We start from the raw sequence: 22,134 nt of genomic DNA, 5'->3' as shown, positions 1-22,134 counted from the left end.
TGTTTCTTCACAATGTATTCTGGAAGTGTAGGAGCAGATTGAATGTAAAGGATGAATTGCTGTATCTAACCCAGTTTCCCCCCTCTTTTTCTTAATTTCATTTGTTGAAGCAATAATGCAATATTAAGGTATAACTGATTCACATTGTCTGAAATACAGACACATACATATACGTGCACATACACATGCAAATACACATACATATACATCCTTGTGGCCCTAAATTGTTCATTTAAATAATCTGTATCACTTTAAAAGTAGTACATAAATTTATTAATCACGCAAACAACTGGTGTACAGTAGGCTTCCAAAAAAGCACTGACAGTTTTTGCATATGGTGATGCATTTTATAGGGCTGAATGAAGTTCCCTTTAAGGAGGAGGTACTTTATTCCACCACAATACATCCACACAGGCATGGAAATACACACACCTAAGTTTCGGTCTGCTAACAAACCAGTGCCATCTATACGTGGTAAAGCATCTTTAATCATCTATTAATTTATTTGTTCAACTTGTATGCCGCCTTTCTCCGAAGACTCAAGGCGGCTTACAATGCATTTAAAAACCATATATAAAACATTAAAAGTTAAACCATTAAAAACCATTAAAACCCAATCATGGATATCAAATGTGCTAGTGAATGTTTCACTGACAGTAATTGCAAACCTACAAGCATTCACTTGATGTTATTCCCAGTGGACACAGCGGGAGTTATTTTCAACTCTACGTGCTGAATGCAAAATCACTAAAACTAAATTATAATTTAATTACCAAACGGATTTAGCTCAAATAAATACTCAGGTAAGTCACCGTGAAGTCTGCCTCAACTCTGAATAACTGTGGTTTAATTCTACAGGTATCTAACAGAATTTGTAAACCTAGGCAATGTTTCAGCTCTTCGAACTTTCAGAGTATTGAGAGCTTTGAAAACTATTTCTGTAATTCCAGGTAAGCTGTAAGTAGTGTAAGGTGTTAGGTCCCTTGTACCTGTCCAACTGTTCCTTTTTATCCTGTCATTGTGTTTGTGTGTGAACTCCCCTATTACAGATATGTGACAGAGTTTGTGGACCTGGGTAATGTCTCAGCGTTGAGAACATTCAGAGTTCTCCGGGCATTGAAAACAATATCAGTCATCCCAGGTGAGAGCTAGGTTAAACCCAGAGGCTGATTTTAATTTGTCAAAACTGCAGTCGTATCTGTTTGGCCAATTTAATTGCTACTCTAGATTATTTATCTAGAAACAATTCCTTGTTTCTTGCTGTGGTGAAGACATCAGCCTTGGAGTTTAACACATTTCTGCATGAGATAGCAATGATGTATGTTGCACATGAAAATAGTTAATTTTCTTTCATACAACAATATGAAAAATGGTTGCACTTTTCATATTCAGATAGACTTTGCTTATTGAAATAATTTGGGAATGAGGATGTTAGTATTTAGAAAATTAGATTGCTAGTAAACCTTCTAATAATAATATGCTAATAAAGGAACTGCATGGATATTGCATGAATATAGCTTAAGAAGCCTTACCTTCCAAACCACTTTCTGGCTTGAAAGGAGATGTTTCTTATTAAGTCATGCTTGAAAAAATTTACTATTGGTAAAAAAGAATTCCTTACATCAGATCAGGGGTAGGCAACATGGTGCCCCTGGGCACCGGCTTGCCCATGACACCTCCTTTGCTACTGAACTAGCTTGCCATCCTGCTTGGCTGTGTTTAACAAGTCTTTTTATATATGTATAAAACCATCATGAAGCAAAACTGCAACTTCTAATGTTCTATGGAATTATAAGAACGCTTCAAGTCCACCGCTGGGATCACAGAGAACATACTGGGGGGAAGGGCTAATTTGACTTCTAGTAAATGGGTGTCTTCTCATGTCAAATGTTTGTAATTAACCCATGCATTCAAAATTAAAATTATCACACACCCCACACCCCCAGTTGCCTACCCCCTGCATTAGCTCTATGCAAAGTAAGAATAACTACAATTGCTGGCTTCCAGTCGCATAGCTGTTTAGGTGATGACGCTTTTTATATTCCTGCATAGTTGCCTTTTTTAAAAAAAAATTTCATGTCTCAAGAGTTTGAAGGCTTTCTCTTTTAGCAAAAAAGTAATGGCTTTCAAAAATAGGAACTGCTTGCATGAAATGTTTTAATTCATCTCAGTTGCCAACACCTAGAGCTCGAACCAAAGCTAATTTGGGATTGTGCCTTTCTCTTTATTTTAGGCCTGAAGACAATTGTAGGCGCCCTCATTCAGTCAGTGAAGAAGCTTTCAGATGTTATGATCTTGACTCTGTTTTGTCTGAGTGTGTTTGCACTAATAGGATTGCAGTTGTTCATGAAGCACTTGAGGCATAAATGCTTGTTTTGGCCCCTGCGTAACACTTCTTATGAAGATCCACGCTATAAGGAATACTACAATGGAACTGAGTTCATGTGGTCTAAATATATTGAAAATAAAGGTAATGTAATAAAATAAAGGTAATGTAAAGGTAATAACAGCAGCAGCAGCAATAATAATAATCCACTAGAGTACTTAGATATGAATCCAAGCTTTTCCATAAATCTAATCAATCTATTTGGCCAGTTCTAAATTCAGAAAATAATTGTTGAATCAAAAGTATTGCTGTGAATCAACCTCACATCACACTACCATCATTCAGTTGTTCCACTGGGTGGCACTCTATTTTCCAATATTTAATTAATTTTTGGTCTTTTCGGTTAAAGTGAAAATAAGAGTCGCAATATAAAACTTCAATAAATAATCAATCTTGTATTTTCTATTTGAATCTAAATGCTCAGTTACAGAGATAGATTAATTAATTAGTAGTTTATGTTGCAATGTCAAAAGAAAAAGTAAAGCTCTTTGAAAATGCTAGGAGTTCTCAATTTGGAGAAAAATGACAAATTTCCCTTCAATCAAGGTGTCCACTTTCCCGATAGAGATGTTGGTTGTAGTTCGTATACACACATTGGCAATACCTCACCTTGAAAATTTACTTCACCTTGAAAATTGAAGATTTCAGTCATCATTTACAGAATCACAAAAAAATTTTTGTTACAGAAAAGTAAAGATATTAAATAATAATAAAAAAGAATTACATGGATTCAAGAAATATAATGATATAATCAGGGTAGTCAACTTCCTTGAATTTAATCCGCACGCAACACGCACACATACACACACACTTAACCTGCATTCCTAACTGCTTTGTCTTCTCCCATACAAGTCTAGTCAGAAGACCACAGTTATATTTGCATACATTATAAACAAGTTGCTGTTAAAAGTAGAAGAACAGATTGTGCACTGTTAACTCATCACTATGTTAGTCTATATTATTTCCCCATCCTCATGCCTTCCAGATGTGTTTGGACTGCTTTATGTTGGGCAAGAGAGTTGTAGAGGCTACACACATCACAAACACAAGTAAGACATAGTCATTTTGCACATAACACAAATTTGAAATTAGTTTCTTGGATGAAAAACCAGGACTGTTAATTGTTCTACTTATATGAATATTGTGTTTGCCCATACATGTGTTATAGCAAGTCTTTACTTTTTTCAATACAGGAACACGTAAATCGGAAGTACTCAATGAAGAATTCTTTAGAAAAATTCAAATTTTAGTTTTAAAAGTTTATAACTGAAAAAGACATACCATAAAGTTTTTTGCTTGTTTTTGTTTAATTTTTTATTCCATGTAATTAATAATAATGGTATAGAGCCATGATGGCGAACCTATGGCATGCATCCCAGAAGTGGCACGCAGCGCCCTCTCTGATGACACATGAGCTGTTGCCCCAGTTCAGCTCTGCCGCACATCCCGCTGGCCAGCTGGTCTTCGGGTCTCTGCCGCGTATGCGCGGGGGGCAGAGCACATGCGGGAAAGCGCATGTGCATGCGCAGGGGGCCGGGCGCAGGGGGGGGGGGGATGCGAACGAGGGGCACAGGTGCATGTGGGGGCACACACGCATTGCATTTTGGGGGTTTGGGCACACATGCGCGTGCTTTGGGCACTCAGTCCGGAAAAGGTTAGCCATCACTGATATAGAGCATCAACAGAAATTTCTGGATTTTCTTCAGTCAGGAGAGCAAAACTGCAAAATATTGTGCACGGAATACCAATTTCTACCAAAAGTAGAAATCTCTTCTGTGTCTCTTGATTACTTTCTAATGTATCTGGTTGGTTTATTGGATTGTGGCTCTTAGTGTGAAAATGTCTTCTGCCACAGACAGAAAACTGTGACTATGATATGAATGAAAATATCATAAGGGGTTTTTTTTTTCCCCTTACCAGACCACTTTTACTTCTTGAAAGGTGCAAAGGATGCCTTGCTATGTGGTAATAACTCAGATGCTGGGTAAGTATAGTTTAGAAGAGAAATCCAATATTAGTAATCTAACTAAATCTGCTAGTCCATCAATTACTTTGCATTGAATGCTAACATATTTGAGCAGAAGCTATGGAAGAGGTTTGGGGATACTTTCTGGCATCATGGAACATTATTAAGAAAGCTGTAGCTTAAGGGAAGAAATGGGACAAATTTAATATTTCCTCTTTGCTTTATAATATGGCAAGAATATTCAAGGCACTAAAATACTTTGTTTTACAGGCCCAGTTTAGTGTAAAGTCCTAAATAAAAGTTTGGTTTAGTACAAAGACCTGATTTTTTTAATTGGATAACAAAATATAATTATTTTTGAAAGTCATGAGAAGTTAATGGGAACTTTTTCACACACTCATAAAATCATACCCCTGTTTCTCCCAAAATAAGACATCCCCTGATAATAAGCCCAATCGGGCTTTTGAGCGCATGGCAATAAGGCCAAGCACTTATTTCAGGGTTCAAAAAAAGACAGGGTCTTATTTTCGGGGAAATACGGTATTAATTAACAACTAGTTCAGATAGAGCTAAAAATTATCTGTTTTCTTTAAGAAGAAAAATAGGAAGAAAAGTACCCAAAATGGAATCTCCATCAAAACGGGACTGAACCTCAGATATTCACTCTGATGGGACTCAATGTGATGAACTCTTAAGTAATACAATCTCCTTAAATCTCTGAGACCAGTCTGGTTCTGATTCATGTCAGCCTTGAATATATACACAGATAGTTTTTTGTTATCCATAGGATCTTCAAATCTTTATAAATCCACGTAGTAATTTGCATTTTGACTTTTAATATGCCTGATATATCTCTACGTGTTCGATTTTTATTTCTAAACTATTTTAGTCTAAAACGAGCATTTTAAAGTGCATTCAAAGTTTCTGATCTGATTGATGCATTTGATTTGATTTGAAGAAGTATGAAATTTGAGAGGTAATTTCACATATTAATCCTGAATATGGGATATTTTCAATGATCGAATTCAAGAATGTTTAAATAAGTTTAAAAACTATAAAGTTTTTATTTTCAACTGTTCCATGCAGTTTGGGTTATTATACATCTCAATATTTCAAGGTACAAAATACAGTTACTCCTTTACTTTTGCTTTGAGATATATTCCATGTGCTTAATTAGAAAGTGCAAAAATATTCATTTCATCATCTTTTTTTATAGGCAGTGTCCAGAAGGTTACACGTGTGTACCAATTGGTAGAAACCCGGACTATGGCTATACAAGTTTTGATAGCTTTAGTTGGGCTTTCTTGTCACTCTTTCGGCTTATGACTCAGGATTACTGGGAAAACCTTTATCAACAGGTGAGAAAAATAACACTTTTAATTGTGGGAAAGGCCAAAAATAGTTTATACAAGTGGCTGAAATATAAACCACCCTGTCATATTGTGAATATGACTCAGATGAAGAATTGTTATGAACCATTGGTTAGAGAAACAGCTAAACTTCACATGCAGTACTGAAAAGCCTGATGTCGTTTAATTCGGCTTCCCAATTTCATCCTACCCATTTTTAAACAAGTGATACATGGCGGTAGAGTTGAATACATGTATTAAATTCAGAAAATATGTTTATATTGCTGAATAATAGATCCAATACTTATTTGTTCATTCCGTATATTTAAGAGACAACATCAATGGAAGATATATAAATAGAGAGAGATAGATACACACATAACTTTTAACATTCACTTGTTTACTAACCTAGTAACTCCTTGGTTTCCCAGACATTGCGGGCTGCTGGCAAAGGATACATGTTCTTTTTCGTCGTGGTGATTTTCCTGGGCTCTTTCTACCTTATCAACCTGATCTTGGCAGTAGTAGCTATGGCCTACGATGAGCAAAATCAAGCTACTATTGAGGAAGCTCAGCGAAAGGAGACAGAGTATCAGCAAATGCTTGAGCATCTGAAAAGGCAACAAGAGGAAGCTCAGGTACTGGTGTCTAAAATCTTCAAGAAAAGTAAATATAGATAAGTAGGAACTGCACAAAATGTTTTCTTAAACGTTTTCCTTTTAGAGGGACTTTGTGAGACTCCCCTGCGGCACTGCTTTCAATCTCAAGGTGTTCAAGAAATCTATTTCATTTTCAAGGTACAGGTAGTCCTTACAACAGTTCATTTACTGACCGTCCAAAGTTACAACATCATTGAAAAACGTGACTTATGACCATTTTTCACATTGGCAACCTTTATAGCATCCCCATGGTCATGTGATCAAAATTCAGATGCTTGGCAACTGGTTCATACTTACTTACCCTTCCTGCGTCCCCAGGTCCTGTGATCACCTTTTAATAAGCGCAACATCAATGGAGAAGCCAGGTTCACTTAATAACTGTGTTACTAATTCATCAACTGCAGTGATTCACTTAACAACAATGGCAAGAAAGGTCGAAAAATGGGGGAAAATTCACTTAAAACATGACTCACTTAACAACAGAAATTTTGGGCTCGATTGTGGTCGTAGGTCGAGGACTACTTGTATATGTTTGTACACCAGTGCCTGATGTGATATGTTTTATAAAAATAGAGTTCTATATGGGTTCATTATGTCTTGCCTTTATCAACCATATAGAAAGCTTATGACTCATATGACATCTGTCATTTGTCAAATAACAGTTGTAGTACAGATGCAACACCAACAAAGATGACAGGAAATTAAGGGTATTACTTAGTGTTATTGTCCTTCATAAGGATGGGATTGAGTCGGGTGAAATGCTCCCGGTTCGGACTGGATCGCCCGATCCGGTAGCGATGGCGGCGGGTGGTTCGGAGAACCGGTAGCAAAAATCCCTGCCCCACCCCCCACATGCCCAGCTGAGCCACACGATCATCAGAGGCTTTTTTTTTAACTTTTAAAAGCATTTTTTCTACAACCTCTTCCGACGAAAAAATGTTTTTAAAAGTAAAAAAAAAAAGCCTCTGATGATTGCACAACTCAGCTGGGATCATCAGAGGCTTTTCAAAGCATTGTTTTCTGCAACCTCTTGGCCAAAGAGGTGGTAAAAAAAAATGCTTTGAAAAGTCTCTGACGATCCCAGCAACTCAGCTGGAATCGTCAGAGAGACTTTTTAAAAAATACCTCTCTGCCTATCAGGCAACTCAGCTGGGATTGTCAGAGACGTATTTTTTAAAAAAATACCTCTGACAATTTCAAAGCATAGAAAAAATGCTTTGAAAAGTTTTTTTTTTTAAAAAAAAAAGTTGGCCACGCCCACCCAGTCACATTACCCCACCATCACCAAGCCACGCCCACAGAACCGGTAGTAACAAATTTTACATTGTCCCCTCTGGGGATTGAGTCCCCAGAGCTTTAGAACCAGACGGGTGCTCATGTGGATGGAAAGAACACTATTACAATATTAGATACAGAACATGATACACTTATTTAATGATACACATAGAGTTAACACACAACACACAGGCTAGATTCTAATTCTCATTATTATATATCAGCTAAATATTTACAGGCAGTCCTTGACTTACAACCACAACGGAGCCTCAAATCTCTCTGTCTTAAGTGAGACATTTGTTAAGTGAGTTTTGCTCCATTTTATGACTTTTCTTGCCTTAGTTGTTGCCTAAGTGGATCACTGCAGGTGTTAAGTGAGTAACACGGTTGTTAAGTGAATCTGGCTTCCCCATTGACTTTGCTTGCCAGAAGGTTGCAAAAGGGGATCACATGACTCCAGTAGACTCCAGACACTGCAACCCTCATAAATATGAGTCAGTTGCCAAGTGGCTGAATTTTGATCGATGACCACGGGGATACTGCAATGGTTGTACATGTGAAAAATGGTCATAAGTAACTTTTTTCAGTGCTTGTTTTAACTTTGATCGGTCACTAAATGAACTGTTGTAAATCGAGGATTACCTTAACATACTGATACATTTCAAGGGGTTCATAAACTTCAAGAGGGAAAAATTATAATTGTATTTTAACTAAAACTTAGCTTGTGTTGATTAAATGGCTTAATAATGAAGCACATATATTGTATTCCATATTGCTGTTTTTAAAATATGTTGATACCTGTAGTTCAGTATAACGATTTCCTTTGTAACGTAGTATCTCTTTATGTATTTGGCTTCGTGCATTTTAAAAGCATTTTTCTAAGATGGTATCCATAGATGTCACAAGACCCTCAAGGAGGCCTATGAAACAAAAAGACTAAAAGCCCCTATTTTGGTGTATATTCATTTGCTAATATTTTGATACATGCATGTTGTTGGTTTTTTGCCCACTTGTATTCTTCAAGCTGTGTTCTTTGGCAGTAATAAGCATCATACTAAATAACTAAATTGTGTGAAGAGCACTTACACAGTTGATCCCTTCATACGATAGGCACTGGCGGCGGCAGCGGCTTATAAAGATTTCAGGGACGATGCTGCTCTTGGAAGACTTTCCGAAACATCTTCAGAATTATCAAGCTCCAAAAGTGCTAAAGAAAGGAGAAACCGAAGGAAAAAAAGACGGCAAAGAGAATTGTCTGTCGGCGAACCTGGAGGGAACAACAAAACGTTTCCAAAATCAGAATCAGATAGTAGCATCCGAAGGAAAGGATTTCGATTTTCCTTGGAAGGGAATAGACTCACGTATGAAAACAGGGTCATTTCTCCATACCAGGTCAGATATCCTGTGGGTATATCTATCCAAATTGTTGCAGATGAGGGCCTGAAAGACACTTTGTGGTCTTCATTCAAGACGTGTATAAATATATTGTGTCCTTCTGGGATTTAGATTTTTGTCATTACTTGCAGTAACTTTAGGAACTTAAAAACAATACTATCTTTTTGTTATTAGAAAGCCAAACAGTTAGGGAAAAAGGGGGGGGGTTAATAGTATGAAATTTGGGGAGAGAGGAATAAGATTTTTCTAAAAAAGACAGTAGAGCAGTGGTCCCCACCCTTTCTGGCACCAGGGACCAGTTTCGTGGAAGACAATTTTTCCACGGACCGGGGCGGTGCTGGTAGTGGTTCCACATGCTACCTAGATCCCGCGGATGCGCAGATGAAGCTGCACTCGCTTGTGTGGCCTGGTTCCTAAAAAGCCGTGGACCAGCTTGGGGATTGGGGACCACTGAAGCCAGGTCTTTGTTGCTATACTGGAAAGACAGAATGGTGCTAAGTATCTGAATAGCAAAATAACCTATTTAACTGTACTGTATGGACATTTTCATGACTTATTAATAAGAACTTGGTAGTGCAAAGATTCTACTAGTTAGAAATTATCATTTCAATGGAACCACTAATTATAGTTGAATTTTCCTTTAATAATATGTGTAGAGCTTTATTGATGGGCCTTTGATGCAGTAAATTTGATGTGTTTGGAAGTACCTTTTAGCATTTACTGAAATTTGGGGTGGGGGGCAGAGAATAGTGCCCAAGGACATCGCTCTTGATATGCGTCGAGCTATTGGCCCATGTTGATTTTGATTACTTATTAATTAAAAAAAAAAAAACAGCTATTGTATTTCAAAGCACTATTAACCACGTTTCTAAGAAAGTCCATAAGCTTCACACAGCCATATAGGAATTTCTAAAAAATGAAAATAGTGGCTGTTCTCAATTTGGAAGTATAACTATCTTCGCAAACAAAGGATAAATTGAGATTATAGATGGTATCATTGGAGGCAAGAAGAGGTGGTAGAAAACAATATTTGAATGTTTTGAGTTTCTTTCTCATGTTTTCTATTTTGCCAGGACTTGGGTAACCTTTTTATAATGGCTTGTGGTTCCACTTCCCCATTTCTAAGTCAAACCTGCATTCCTTTATCCCCTAGGACCGTGATGGCAAACCACAGGTGGCACGTGGAGCCATATCTGTGGGCACACGAGTGTTGCCCTAGGTCAGCTCCAGTGCGCATGCGTGCGCCAGCCAGCTGATTTTCAGGCCTTCCTGACCCACCGGAAGTCAGGAAACAGGTCATTTCCGGCCTCCGGGTGGTGGGGAAGGCCGTTTTCGCCCTCCCCGGGCTTCTAAAAAGGCCTTGGAGCCTGGGGATGGCAGAAAACGGGCCTATCGGGCCCACTATGCCATCATGTGCCAAAAGTGGGGGGAGCGCAGGGGGTCACAGGTGCAGAGTGTGGGGGGGCACATTGAATTATGGATGTGGGCATGCGCATGCGCGCGCCCCCTCGCACGCACACACACACACACACGCTTTTGGCATGCGACAGCAAAAAGGTTAGCCATCACTGCCCTAGGAAGCATGTCTGATCCCCATGGAATCAGTTTAGAAGTTTGATCCCATCATACTTAAGATCAACTGTACTCAATTTCAATAAGATCAACTGTACTTTTCCTCCCGAAAGTTATTGCCTAGGGTCATCCAACTGAGATTTGTATACGATTTGCAAGTTTTCACTCGGCGGTTCAATTTCTGTCTCCTTAGTCAATGCTGTTTCCCACGAGGCGCAATAGCCGGGCCAGCTTCTCCAGCTTCAAAGGTCCAACCGCCGAAGGAGGCTCCGATGCCGATAGTGAGCACAGCACCTTTGAAGAAAACGGAAGCCGGAATGGTTCCTATTTTGTTGTACGCAGACATAGTGACCGTCGCAGCAGCAACATTAGTCAGACCATGTTTCCAATGAATGGGAAGATGCAGAGCAGTGTGGACTGCAATGGGGTGGTTTCCTTGGTAGGAGGACCCCCTGTGCTCCTGTCGCCCACAGGACAGCTTCTCCCAGAGGTGATAATAGATAAAGCAACTACCGATGACAGTGTAAGGAAGGTTTAAGTAGCGTAGGCATGATGGGTCTCCAGAATGGAATCCAAATCCCGAATGCCTCTGCATCTTGGAAATGCTTTCGATATTGCCCCCTTTTCCAGGCTTTAACACTGGGCTACCCGAAAATAAATGGTCTGACTTCTGCTGCATGTATTTGCAAACACCGTGCACACAATGCGATTTAAAGGAAAACAAGATTAAAATTAAATTAAGTACAAAAGGGTTTGTTGCCATGTTTACCTTTAATTTATGCTTAGCAAATACCTTCGCCTTCTTTGCTCCTTTATCTTCGATTTGCTCCTGCTCATCCTTGCCTAAAAGATCCATTATGTATGTACCTTGTTTCTAGAAGGGCCCACATGGACCTTAGAGCCTCTCCAAAAAGCTGTTTAATGTGATTTTTTTTTTAATGTACCAAAAGGGTTGAAAATTCCATTAACTTTATTTGTTTGGATCTTACCTCTTTATCCGGGTCTCCTACTTTTGGGAATGCAACCCTAGCCACACAATGTGGTAGGAGCCATGGTGATGCAGTGCTGAGAATGCAATATTGCAGGCTAACTTTGCCCACAGTCTAAAGTTCGATCCTGACAGGCTCAAGGTTGACTCATCCTTCCATCCTTTTGAGGTTGGTAAAAGGAGGAGCCAGATTGTTGGGGGCAATAAGCTGATTCTGTAAACCGCTTAGAGAGGGCTGTAAAGCACTGTGAAGCTGTATATAAGTCTAAGTGCTATTGCTATTGCTACTCAATCCCCCAAAATTGTGCACCCCTACTTAACTCTCTTCCATTGCCACAGCTGCTTCTATCTCTTTTTAATTCTCCCACTGGTATCTGTCTCATTGCTTTTCCTTAATAAGAAGGCACTTCTGTCACCATAGAGAGTGAAGTATTCCATGCTCTGGCTACAAGGCCAGCGTTCTTCCATTCTCTGTGGCACTTCAGCCTAGTAAGGACAATTCCTGAGGCAGCAGTTCTCCTAGAAACCAGCTTTCCAAAAAAAAGGCACAAAGGACACCAATAAATCTTACTGCCTACACTGAGCCTGTATATTGGAATGCTCATGGGGTTTTGTGTGTGTGTGTACATCTCTACATAGATAGACATAAATTTGTGTGGAGCTGCACACATTTAAACTCGGGTAATATGATTGGATAGAGATATTGTGGGCAGAATGGAGGGTGAAATCTACCTGGCTTACTATCCTGCACTCCATGCCAGGATCAGGAGAACCTTCATTTTGTTCTCTTGAAAGAACCATTTGGTACTCAAGAGTATGTTGTGAGATTAGCATCAATGTTTGCCCCTCATTAACTTCACGGTATGGTCCTCCAACTGTATAATAACTCATTTCCCAATTTTAAAAATGGATGCAATAAATAAATATGATCTAATCACATAATAAACGTGATTAGATCACATTTAACTATATTGTGTTTGCAGCTCCATAGAGTATTATAAACCGGAATATCTTCCCTGGTTTATGGTTGGTGTGCTGAAGCTCAGTTAAGTCATGTTTTTATTGCTAGGCAGAGCATGCAACAAGATGCACCTGGGATAAATTTGTTATTGATTTTTTTAAACAATTGTTCAGAATGGATTGAAGGCCTGGAGGAGCACTGGCTCAAAAACATAATGCTGTTTGCTGAAATGACTTTTGTTGCATGACCTAATTTTTCTTTCTAGATTCCCATGTGAAAGGTGTCAGGTTATCTAAACATAAAACTAATTCTTCTAATCTCTAGTATGAATCTTCATGCTTTGATTTACATATATAATTTTTGTGTCTTGGCAATAAGAGGTAATCGAATATTCACAATCATTTCAATTGTAAATGTTACAGTTCTGCAGAAAATAAGACTCATATTCACCAGTGCATAGAAAACAATGGGATTAAGGCAGTGGTCGGCAAACCACGGCTCGCGAGCCACATGCGGCTCTTTGGCCCCTTGAGTGTGGCTCTTCCACACTCGTGATGCCCTGGCCGGCTGTGGCTGAGCTGGGAGCGTGCGCACACGCAGGGAGACCCTACTCAAGCGAGCGCCAAAGCTCAGGAAAGGTGCGTGCAGAGTGGGCAGCGGCTTGCTTAAGGAGGGTCTCCCCACGTGTGCGCATGCTCCCGGCCACAGTCGGCCAGGGCATCACGAGAGTGGGAGGAGAGTGCAGGAGAGAAGCTGCCCGTACCTACCTTTGCGCCACATTTGCACGTAAGGCAGCCTTTGCTTCCTGCCGCTTCAGGCTGGAATTCACACCCTCCGCACTCAGCCGAAGAGCTGCTGGGGGTGGGGGATGAAACAGCAAGGCGATGGCCAGAGCATTAGTGCAGGAAAGAAGCCCCATCCTGTTAAGACTCTCCTAATCGAACAGCCGCTCACCCTGCGGGTGCCTTTGCTGTGCTTTGGTGCTTGTTTGGGGAGGGTCTCCCCGCCCATGCACATGCTCCTGGCTCAGCCACAGCCGTCCAGGACATCACAAGAGGAGGGGGAGCAGGAGGATGGTCACCTGAAGGGAGGGGGAGACACGGAGACAGAGAGAGATGGGGGGGAGAGAGACATAGAGATACATACAGAGTGATACATAGAGAGGGGTGAGAGAGGGGAAGAGAGGGAGAGAGACATAGGAGGGAGGGGGAGATAGGAAGAGGGGGAGAGAGACAATGTTTTTGTGGCTGGGTAGTTGTGGCTAGGGGGGTTCATGTGACTGGGTGAGTGACATCGACTTGGCCACGCCCACCCAGGTTTTGTGGCTCCGGTGTGTTTTTTTTCTGTGGGAAACGGGTCCAAGTGGCTCTTTGAGTGTTTAAGTTTGCCGGCCCCTGGACTAAGGCAATGGGATAGCAATGACATAGTGTTGAGTGAGGCCACTGTTTTCTTGAGTTTTTCCCTTATTGGGCAGTATTTTAACTTTTTTCATTTTCTTTTCTTAATATTTGTGTATGTGCCACCAGCATTTCTAGAAACCAAAGCCTACCTTACAGTATGGTTTTTGTATATATTCCATTTCAAAATAGCAGAAAACTATTCCAACAGATTCTACTTGAACCAAAGAGGATCTGCAAAACTAAATTTTTAAAAACGTGCTATAGATCAGGGCTGTCAAACTTGCGGCCTGTGGCCCAGATGCGTCATGCGCTGGCCACGCCCACGCCCGGTTTAGCGAAGGGGGGGGAAGTCCCAATACATCACGTGACACTGCTGTGACGCGACAAGTTTGACACCCCGCTATAGATGGATCCCTGCTAAAGTCTGGGTCGAGAACCTAATCGTGATCCAAGCGCGGCTTTGGGAAACTTGTAATGTAGTTTCAATTATTATAGAAAAAATATATTCAAAATAACATACAAGATTTGCAAGTCAGCCCTCAAGAGCTCCTGAAGTGCAAGCCTGGTCATGGGACATTTCCAAGCTAAAAGGCTAAAGTGGCCTGTTGTAGAGGTGCAGGTTTAGTTGGTTACATGTAACAAGCATAAAATATGTTCTACGGTTGACTTATGTTTAAGTTTAAGAAGTACAGAAAGATTCAGGTGCATGTGCAATAGCATGAACTTCTTGAAATTATTTGTCTTGCGTTATAGTTCTAGTATAGATCTCCATAATCATGTCGATAATTTAGTCTTCTTACTTCACTGTAGACTACTGCTTCTGAGGTGGAAGGCAAAAAGAGGCGGTCCAGTTCTTTTCAGATATCAATGGATTTGCTGGAAGACCCCACCATAAGGGAAAGAGCAATGAGTATAGCAAGCATTATCACAAACACGATGGAAGGTGGGTCCCTGCGTATAGCTGTGTGCCTAGCCTAGTAAATCTGCGATGAAACTTTGGTTTACTTATGCAAATGGAAAGCTTTACAAAGCTAATAGAGCGCTAATCAAGTTTAAAAAAAAACCACTGTGCTTTATTAGGCTTTGCAGCGATTTGGACTCAATAGACAAAACGTAATTCAGGATGTGCACAACACCTATAAAACTTTAAAACACTCCATTTTCTTGGAGAGTGGGTCTTTGTGGGTCTGCTGATGTGCCATCATTGGAAAAGGTGTATCTGGCTTTAGGTGTTCCTGGCTGGTGCTACAGATTTAGGTGAAAGCAATTAAGAAAAGAAAATGGAATGATGGCAGTTACTGGTAGATGGTAAAGAAACACATTCATTGCTTCATGCCTGCATAATCACAGGAAATTTGCTGATTTGGACCATTTACGATCCAAATCAAATTGGGATGTCAAACTCAATTTAATTGAGGATCAAATCAGAGTTGTGTTTGACCTTGGGAGGGAAGGGTGGCGTGACCAGGGGGGGCAGCATAGACAGCTTGATGTCACTAGTATGAGGAACCTGTGGTGGTCCAAGTGCTCTGCCAGTGAAAACAGGCTCCCAAGCTCCAATTTTGGCTGCGATGGCCTCCGGCAACCCTCTCCCAGCAAAAATGCACATGGCCCTCCTGAGGTCCATTTTGGCTGGCAAAGGCACCACAGGCTAGTCCTTGGTTTCAAGGGCAGCCCCGCAGGCCAGATCTAAGCATCTCAAGGGACGGATCTGACCTACAAGCTTTGAGTTTGTCACCCCTGATCTAATGTGTCGAACAATTCACTTGAGTGGGCCTAAAATCCCTCTCATGCATCCTTCAGTGTGTTTAAGGAGAGTCAATCAAACTATCTCATGTTTCTCAAGGTAGCATTTTTTCTTAATAGTATATTTTATAATGTAAACTTTGTTTGTTTGTTTATAATATGTTGCCCACAAATAAAGTGACTCTGGGCGGCTTACAAAATGATAAGCAGTTAAAATTGGTAATGTCAAGCGCCAGGGAAATCAGGAGATTCAGGCAGTTCAAAGGAATATAAAGATTTATTACAAGCTTAAGCTCTCTACAAGAATCTGAGCTATTAATGGTCAAGGGAAATTAGCGAGAGTTAAGAAAGGCATTCAAGGTGGGCTGTACTTAAATCTCTTGTGGGCACGCAGGGACTCATGACTGATGACGCATTTGACCCCTCTCTCCAGCTCAGCCTGGTCATCTCCTACAGGCAAGATTTAAATTAGAACTAAAACCAAGAAGATGAGAGTGAAGTCTTTTCTCTTAAGTATACTGATAGTCTGCCTATTAAAAAAAATAGTACACTGGATGTATTTTTAGAAGAGGATTTTTTCAAGTACTAGAATAAACCGTGACAAAGGCTTAATTAACACCTAATTTTAATTTAGGTGTCTTGTTATAGTAAGGAAGAAACAGAGGGTGGAACAAATACTACACACCTCTTTGTTTGAATGGAAGTTACAATTAGATCAATGTACAATTCTCCATATACATCTGAGAGCCTTACACTGTTGTCCTCTGATATGGCTGCAGCTGAGCAATGGGGTGCAGGTTATAGAGTTTTCAACTGGGACAGGATGGTTCCATCCTTTTTCCAGTCATTATGCTCAAGATGGTGCAGGATATTTTTTGATAACAGTTTTGGGATGTGCCTATTCCTGTTGAAAGAGGCTCTACTCACAAGTGACTAACACAGAATCATGCCCTGGTCACCTCCTGTAATGAGTTCTACATGGAGCTGCGGTTGAAGAGTATCTGGAAATTTCAGCTGGTGCAAAATATGGTGGCTTGAGCAGTTATGTGTGCCCTTAGAATGGCACAAGTCACATCTTTGCTCTGTAAGCTTCATTGGTACCAGTTTGTTTCCAGATACAATTCAAGATGTTGATTTTGAAGCCCTTCATGGCAAGGGGCCAGGTTAGTTAAAGGACCACCTTCACCCAGTTACATCTGCCATCTGTGAAAGAGTTTTATTTAATGTGACCCAGGAGATGGCCTTTTCTGCTGGGATGCCCGTTCTGTGGAACACCATCCCCACCCCCTCATCTCTGAGGTGAGATTGGCTCATTCCTTGATATCCTTCCAGATGTCCCTCAAAACATGGCTGCTTCAGGATCTCAAGGAAATGGTGGTCTAAAAAGATGGCTGCATCATTCCCCCCCACCCCCATTTAATAAATAATAATATTGCCTGATGTATTTTTACAATACAATACAATACAATACAATACAATACAATACAATACAATACTTGTAATTGTTTTAATAGTTTGATTGTACAGTAGTTTTTTATTGTGCACTTCCTACAATTGTTTTTCTGTGTGATGGCAATAAATAAATAAAATATCCAGCACTTCATTTTCTGTCTTACCAATTGTTACAATGTCTGTGAAATAGGTTTGCCCTTTTAAGTAGCAGTATTTGAAATGTGCTATGACAGAAAGTTCATAGAAATGAACCTGCAAATCAGACTTTAATGAAGTTGTTGTTTTCTGATGAATGTAAATCATGAAATCAGTATAGGTGGTTTTTAAAAAATATTTTCAATTCCTTTAGAACTTGAAGAATCAAGACAGAAATGTCCACCATGCTGGTATAAATTTGCGGACAGTTACTTGATTTGGAATTGTTCTGATAGGTGGTTACAAATAAAGAGAATTATGCATTTAATTGTGATGGATCCATTTGTTGATCTTGGAATTACCATCTGCATTATTTTAAATACACTATTCATGAGCATGGAACATTATCCAATTGAGGACTCCTTCAGTAGTGTTCTTAAAACTGGAAATATGGTAAGTCAATTAATTATAAATATAAATAATTTTACAATTCATAAACCTGCTACATTCTAAGGAAGCTTTCAAAAAATGGGTCTCTTTAAACTTTTTGAAAATATAAATCTGAGCCAGACATCAGTGCCTTTTTAGCAGGAATCATCAATATAGTAAATATTGTTTTTTCCACCACAATATTGAAATCCTTTCTGAGATTAAATCTGGAGTTTATTTTATGGAATATGTGTGTTTCCCATGGACCTGTTCCTTCTTTTCAGAATTAAAGTTACAACCTTAGGACTGTAAAGGGAATGCTGTTCTGATTGAGAATTGTGGAAGTTGAAGTCCCACACATCTAGAAGGCTATTTTTGTATGATTAAAAGTTGTTAAATAATGTTGTTTTCAACAAACCTTTCCATGGTTCATGCCCTGTCCTTTGGTGTAAGTTCTCCTGTACTTCAGCTCTTTTAAAATTATGTCAAGCCATGGATTTCCTCAGTTGGAGCTGGAGAACAAACAAGATTTAAACATTTGTTTTTGTCACTGTATTTCAAGTATTGTTTCTTGAGCTGTTTGCCTTTAAACAACAAAATAATACATGGAAGTTTTCATGGGAATAACTAACTGATTGCATTCTACATTTAGGTTTTCACTGGAATCTTCACTGCAGAGATGGTCCTCAAAATAATTGCCATGGATCCTTATTATTATTTCCAAGAAGGCTGGAATATTTTTGATAGCATCATTGTATCCCTGAGTTTAATGGAGTTGGGTCTTCAAGATGTGGACGGATTGTCAGTCTTAAGATCTTTCAGACTGGTAAATATCTGACCTGTAAGGGGATTTTTTTCCCCAGCAGAGCTGCAATTTTCCTTAGGATAAAAATCCTTCTATGTGGATTGTGAACTTGGTGGATCTAGCAGGTTGTGCAGATATCTGCAGATTAGCTGACTTAAGCAGGAAGACATAATATCTCTGGAATTGACAGACTCTGTTTATCCTATTTGGAGATGGTTATAATAGAGCAGAAGTTTTATATTAGAAAAGCCAGTCTAGGATTTTCAAATCTGCCAAGATCTTCATTAGAGTTTTTGCAAACACTTGGATGGAATATTCATACATACAATTATTTTCTTATAGGGAAACAGACTGATTGGATGCATTGTCATTATATAGTCTGACCTGTCAAACTGGCGGCCCACAAGCCAGATGCATCACGTGCAGGCCACGCCCACCCCGGCTCTGCAAAGGCAAAAAATGTCGCAATACATCATGTGACGCAATTGAGCTTGACACCGTGTGATTAGGGGAGAATGAAAACTCCCTGTTTGGGATGTGCATTTTGGATGAAGCAAACCCCCAACCCCCCTCCCCCCCCAAAAATCCCCTTCATCTGGAATAAGTTGAAAATACTGGAGGGATCTACAGTTTACTCAGAAGGAAGCATTTTAGCCATTCTTACTAGAATAGAAAACAAATGTGGAATGTAGAGGGAGATCACTATTCTGTTTCCAGCATTAATAGCCTCTAGCTACATAGGATCTGACAATAGAGAACATAAGTAGCCTCTGTGGTAGGCAGGTGTTTGGTATAGGAAGGGCAGATTAAAAGGAAACAGAATGAGAAGCTTTGTATTTCCTAGAAACAAGTCAAGTTCCCTGAAGAAATTTCTAGGCCATTCTGGAATTGATTACAACCTGGATTTCTCAAGCATTCAGACTGATTAGCAGCAAGCTCCTTCGGATATAAGGCTGTCAAGTGTATGGCTTTTCCCTATACACAAACACACACTATGTGTTTTATTTTATTTATTTATTTAATTTAATTTAATTTGTGTACCGCCCTTCTCCCCAAAGGGACTCGGGGTGGTGAACAGCCAAAATTAAAATACATACAATACAAAAGTTAAGATAATTAAAAGAGATTAAATCAATCGGCCTCCCAATTTAAAACCCCAAATCTATAAAATTTAAAAATTCCATTAAAAACCATTTAGGCTAGGCTGGCTTGCTGGAATAAATAAGTCTTCAGGGCCTTATGGAAGGTCCGGAGGTCCGGGATCAGTCGTATTCCAGGAGGTAGCTCATTCCACAGGGCGGGTGCCCCCACAGAGAAGGCTCTCCCCCTGGGGGCCGCCAGCCAACATTGACCCCCACATCCCCAACTCCATGGGGGGGTCTCCTCCCCGCCAGCGCCCTCTGGCCTTCTCATCCTTGAGAAGGAAAGAAAACATAGCAGTTTATTTATTTATTTGTTCATTCGTTCGTTCGATTTATATGCCGCCCTTCTCCAGAGACTCAGGGCGGCTTACAATGCATTAAGCAATAGCCTTCATACTTTTGTATATACCTGCTTAGTAGGACTTTCGCCTCCCCGCAAGCAGTGTTCTTTTTTATACAAAGTCAGCTTATTGCCCCCACAATCCAGGTCCTCATTTTACCTACCTCGGAAGGATGGAAGGCTGAGTCAACCTTGAGCCTGGTGAGATTTGAACTCGCAGTAATTGCAGGCAGCTGGCAGCTAAGTGCTACTTAACAGCACTTTAGTCCACTGCACCACCAAGGCTCTTTTCATTGCCTCCATAGCATTCATAAGATACTTTTTTATATATTTTTTAATTATTATTTTGTCAAACACGTAAGATAACAGATACAAGTATAAACATGATTATGAATATAAGATAAGGATACGAATACATGGGGACAGTAGGACAGGGATGGTAGGCACGCTGGTGCACTTACGCACGCTCCTTATAGACCTCTTAGGAATGGGGTGAGGTCAACAGTAGACAGTCTAAGGTTAAAGTTATGGGGGTTTGGGGAAGTAACCACAGTGTCAGGTAGTGCATTCCAGGCATTGCTGCAACAATTGCTACATTCACATGACAGGACAATGGTTTCTGTTGTTAGGGAGAAGCAAAGAAGTAAGGGCAGAAGCCAGACAAGAGGAGCAGGGATGTTGAAAAAACTCTTCCTATCTCAGATTTCCTGCTCTATTGACAGTAGCAGCAGCTATTGGAAGGAACGGCAACTTTCTAAAATAGCTACTAGAAACTAATGAAAGAAAGACAGTTTGGGTTGCTGGGATGTTCTGTTGTCTCCAACAGAAATCGTCACAGAGGCAGCAAGCTCCATGGCCAAACAGAAGTGTGTGTGGGGGGGGGCAGTCCTGCAATGGTCCTACAAGGGAGATGCTGTGTTTCCCAGAGGAACACTGACAGACCATCTTGATCTGGCTTCAGCCTTGATTCAGCAGCAGGCTGGCTCTACAATGGAGGTCCATGTAAGGGTGCAACCTCTACAAAAGATTTTAACAATCCATTTTGATGCGGTGGTGAGGAAGGTCTGTGGACGAGGCCTTTGTTTTCCCTCCAAAAATTGTTGCTGGTAAAGAAAGAATATTGGATGATTTGGGTTTTTATTTTAAGCATTAATATATTTTCTCAGTTTATGCTAGCAATCAGATGCACATCAACAATAAAAAAAAAGCAAGGAGTCTAGGAAAACTGAAACATGAACATGTATTTTGTTTGGCAATTGTTACTTAAAGAAGTCTACATTTTCAGAGCTGTAACTAAAGCCCATTGTTCAGTATGTAACATATGTAAGTAGAGCAGGGCACACCGTATCTCTCTCCCCCCTCCCCCTCCCCCCCGATTTGGAATATTTTCTTTATTTTGTGTTTATTTCAACTACAGGTTTTGGTGAAATGGAGTTCACTTTTATGGTGATATAGAAGCAGAGTTCTGATTTGTTGTTTTTTTAAAAGTGGATTGGAGAATTTGAAAGTATTCTGAGAGACAATTAACAATAAGAAAATTGCTGAAAATTGACAGCTTTGCAATCTGAGTTGCGGTGTTATAAATGGGTACCAGAGGAATTAAAACAATTCACAGGCTACATGTTTACAGCTAATAGTGTGGCCTGGTGGTTCTCTGTATTTTAGCCAGCCTGTACCTATTCCTCATTTACGTAAATTATATAAATTTTTCTTACATATGAATTCTTCCTTACTGTTTTCAGCTTCGAGTGTTCAAACTGGCAAAGTCTTGGCCAACTCTAAACATGCTAATAAAGATCATTGGGAACTCAGTTGGAGCTTTAGGAAACTTGACCTTGGTGCTAGCTATCATTGTCTTCATATTTGCTGTGGTTGGTATGCAGCTGTTTGGTAAAAACTATGACAGTTGTAAATGCAAAATTTCAGAAGACTGTAAACTTCCACGCTGGCACATGAATGACTTTTTCCACTCATTCTTGATCGTGTTCCGAGTTCTTTGTGGAGAATGGATAGAAACCATGTGGGACTGTATGGAGGTTGCAGGTCAACCCCTTTGCCTGACCGTTTTTATGATGGTGATGGTGATTGGAAACCTGGTGGTAAGTAACTATGCAGATTTTCAGTTATTTAGGTC

General features: G+C 40.0%; 1 protein-coding gene across 2 annotated transcripts in view; it reads left to right on the top strand.

Annotated features, from left to right (window-relative positions):
* Window positions 1-22,134, top strand: part of LOC117671080 (sodium channel protein type 2 subunit alpha-like) — a 114,077-nt gene that overhangs the window by 59,697 nt on the left and 32,246 nt on the right. The window contains exons 7-17 of one of the 2 annotated variants that reach the window (XM_087882002.1): window positions 859-950; window positions 2,234-2,470; window positions 4,307-4,370; window positions 5,569-5,710; window positions 6,133-6,339; window positions 8,746-9,027; window positions 10,796-11,092; window positions 14,762-14,894; window positions 17,499-17,737; window positions 18,366-18,539; window positions 21,743-22,099. In XM_087882002.1, the coding sequence (XP_087738128.1) occupies window positions 859-950; window positions 2,234-2,470; window positions 4,307-4,370; window positions 5,569-5,710; window positions 6,133-6,339; window positions 8,746-9,027; window positions 10,796-11,092; window positions 14,762-14,894; window positions 17,499-17,737; window positions 18,366-18,539; window positions 21,743-22,099 (2,224 nt within the window). Of the gene's footprint in view, window positions 1-858; window positions 951-1,009; window positions 1,142-2,233; window positions 2,471-4,306; window positions 4,371-5,568; window positions 5,711-6,132; window positions 6,340-8,745; window positions 9,028-10,795; window positions 11,093-14,761; window positions 14,895-17,498; window positions 17,738-18,365; window positions 18,540-21,742; window positions 22,100-22,134 lie in introns of those variants that run through there. The other variant, XM_034426744.3, reaches the window with a different exon arrangement.

Source organism: Pantherophis guttatus, chromosome 1 (genome assembly GCF_059756535.1).
Source record: "Pantherophis guttatus breed Tessera chromosome 1, ASM5975653v1, whole genome shotgun sequence".
NCBI classification, from domain to species: Eukaryota; Metazoa; Chordata; class Lepidosauria; order Squamata; family Colubridae; genus Pantherophis; species Pantherophis guttatus.
Note: the sequence above shows the minus strand (reverse complement) of the source record. Positions and strands in the feature narration are given on the sequence as shown.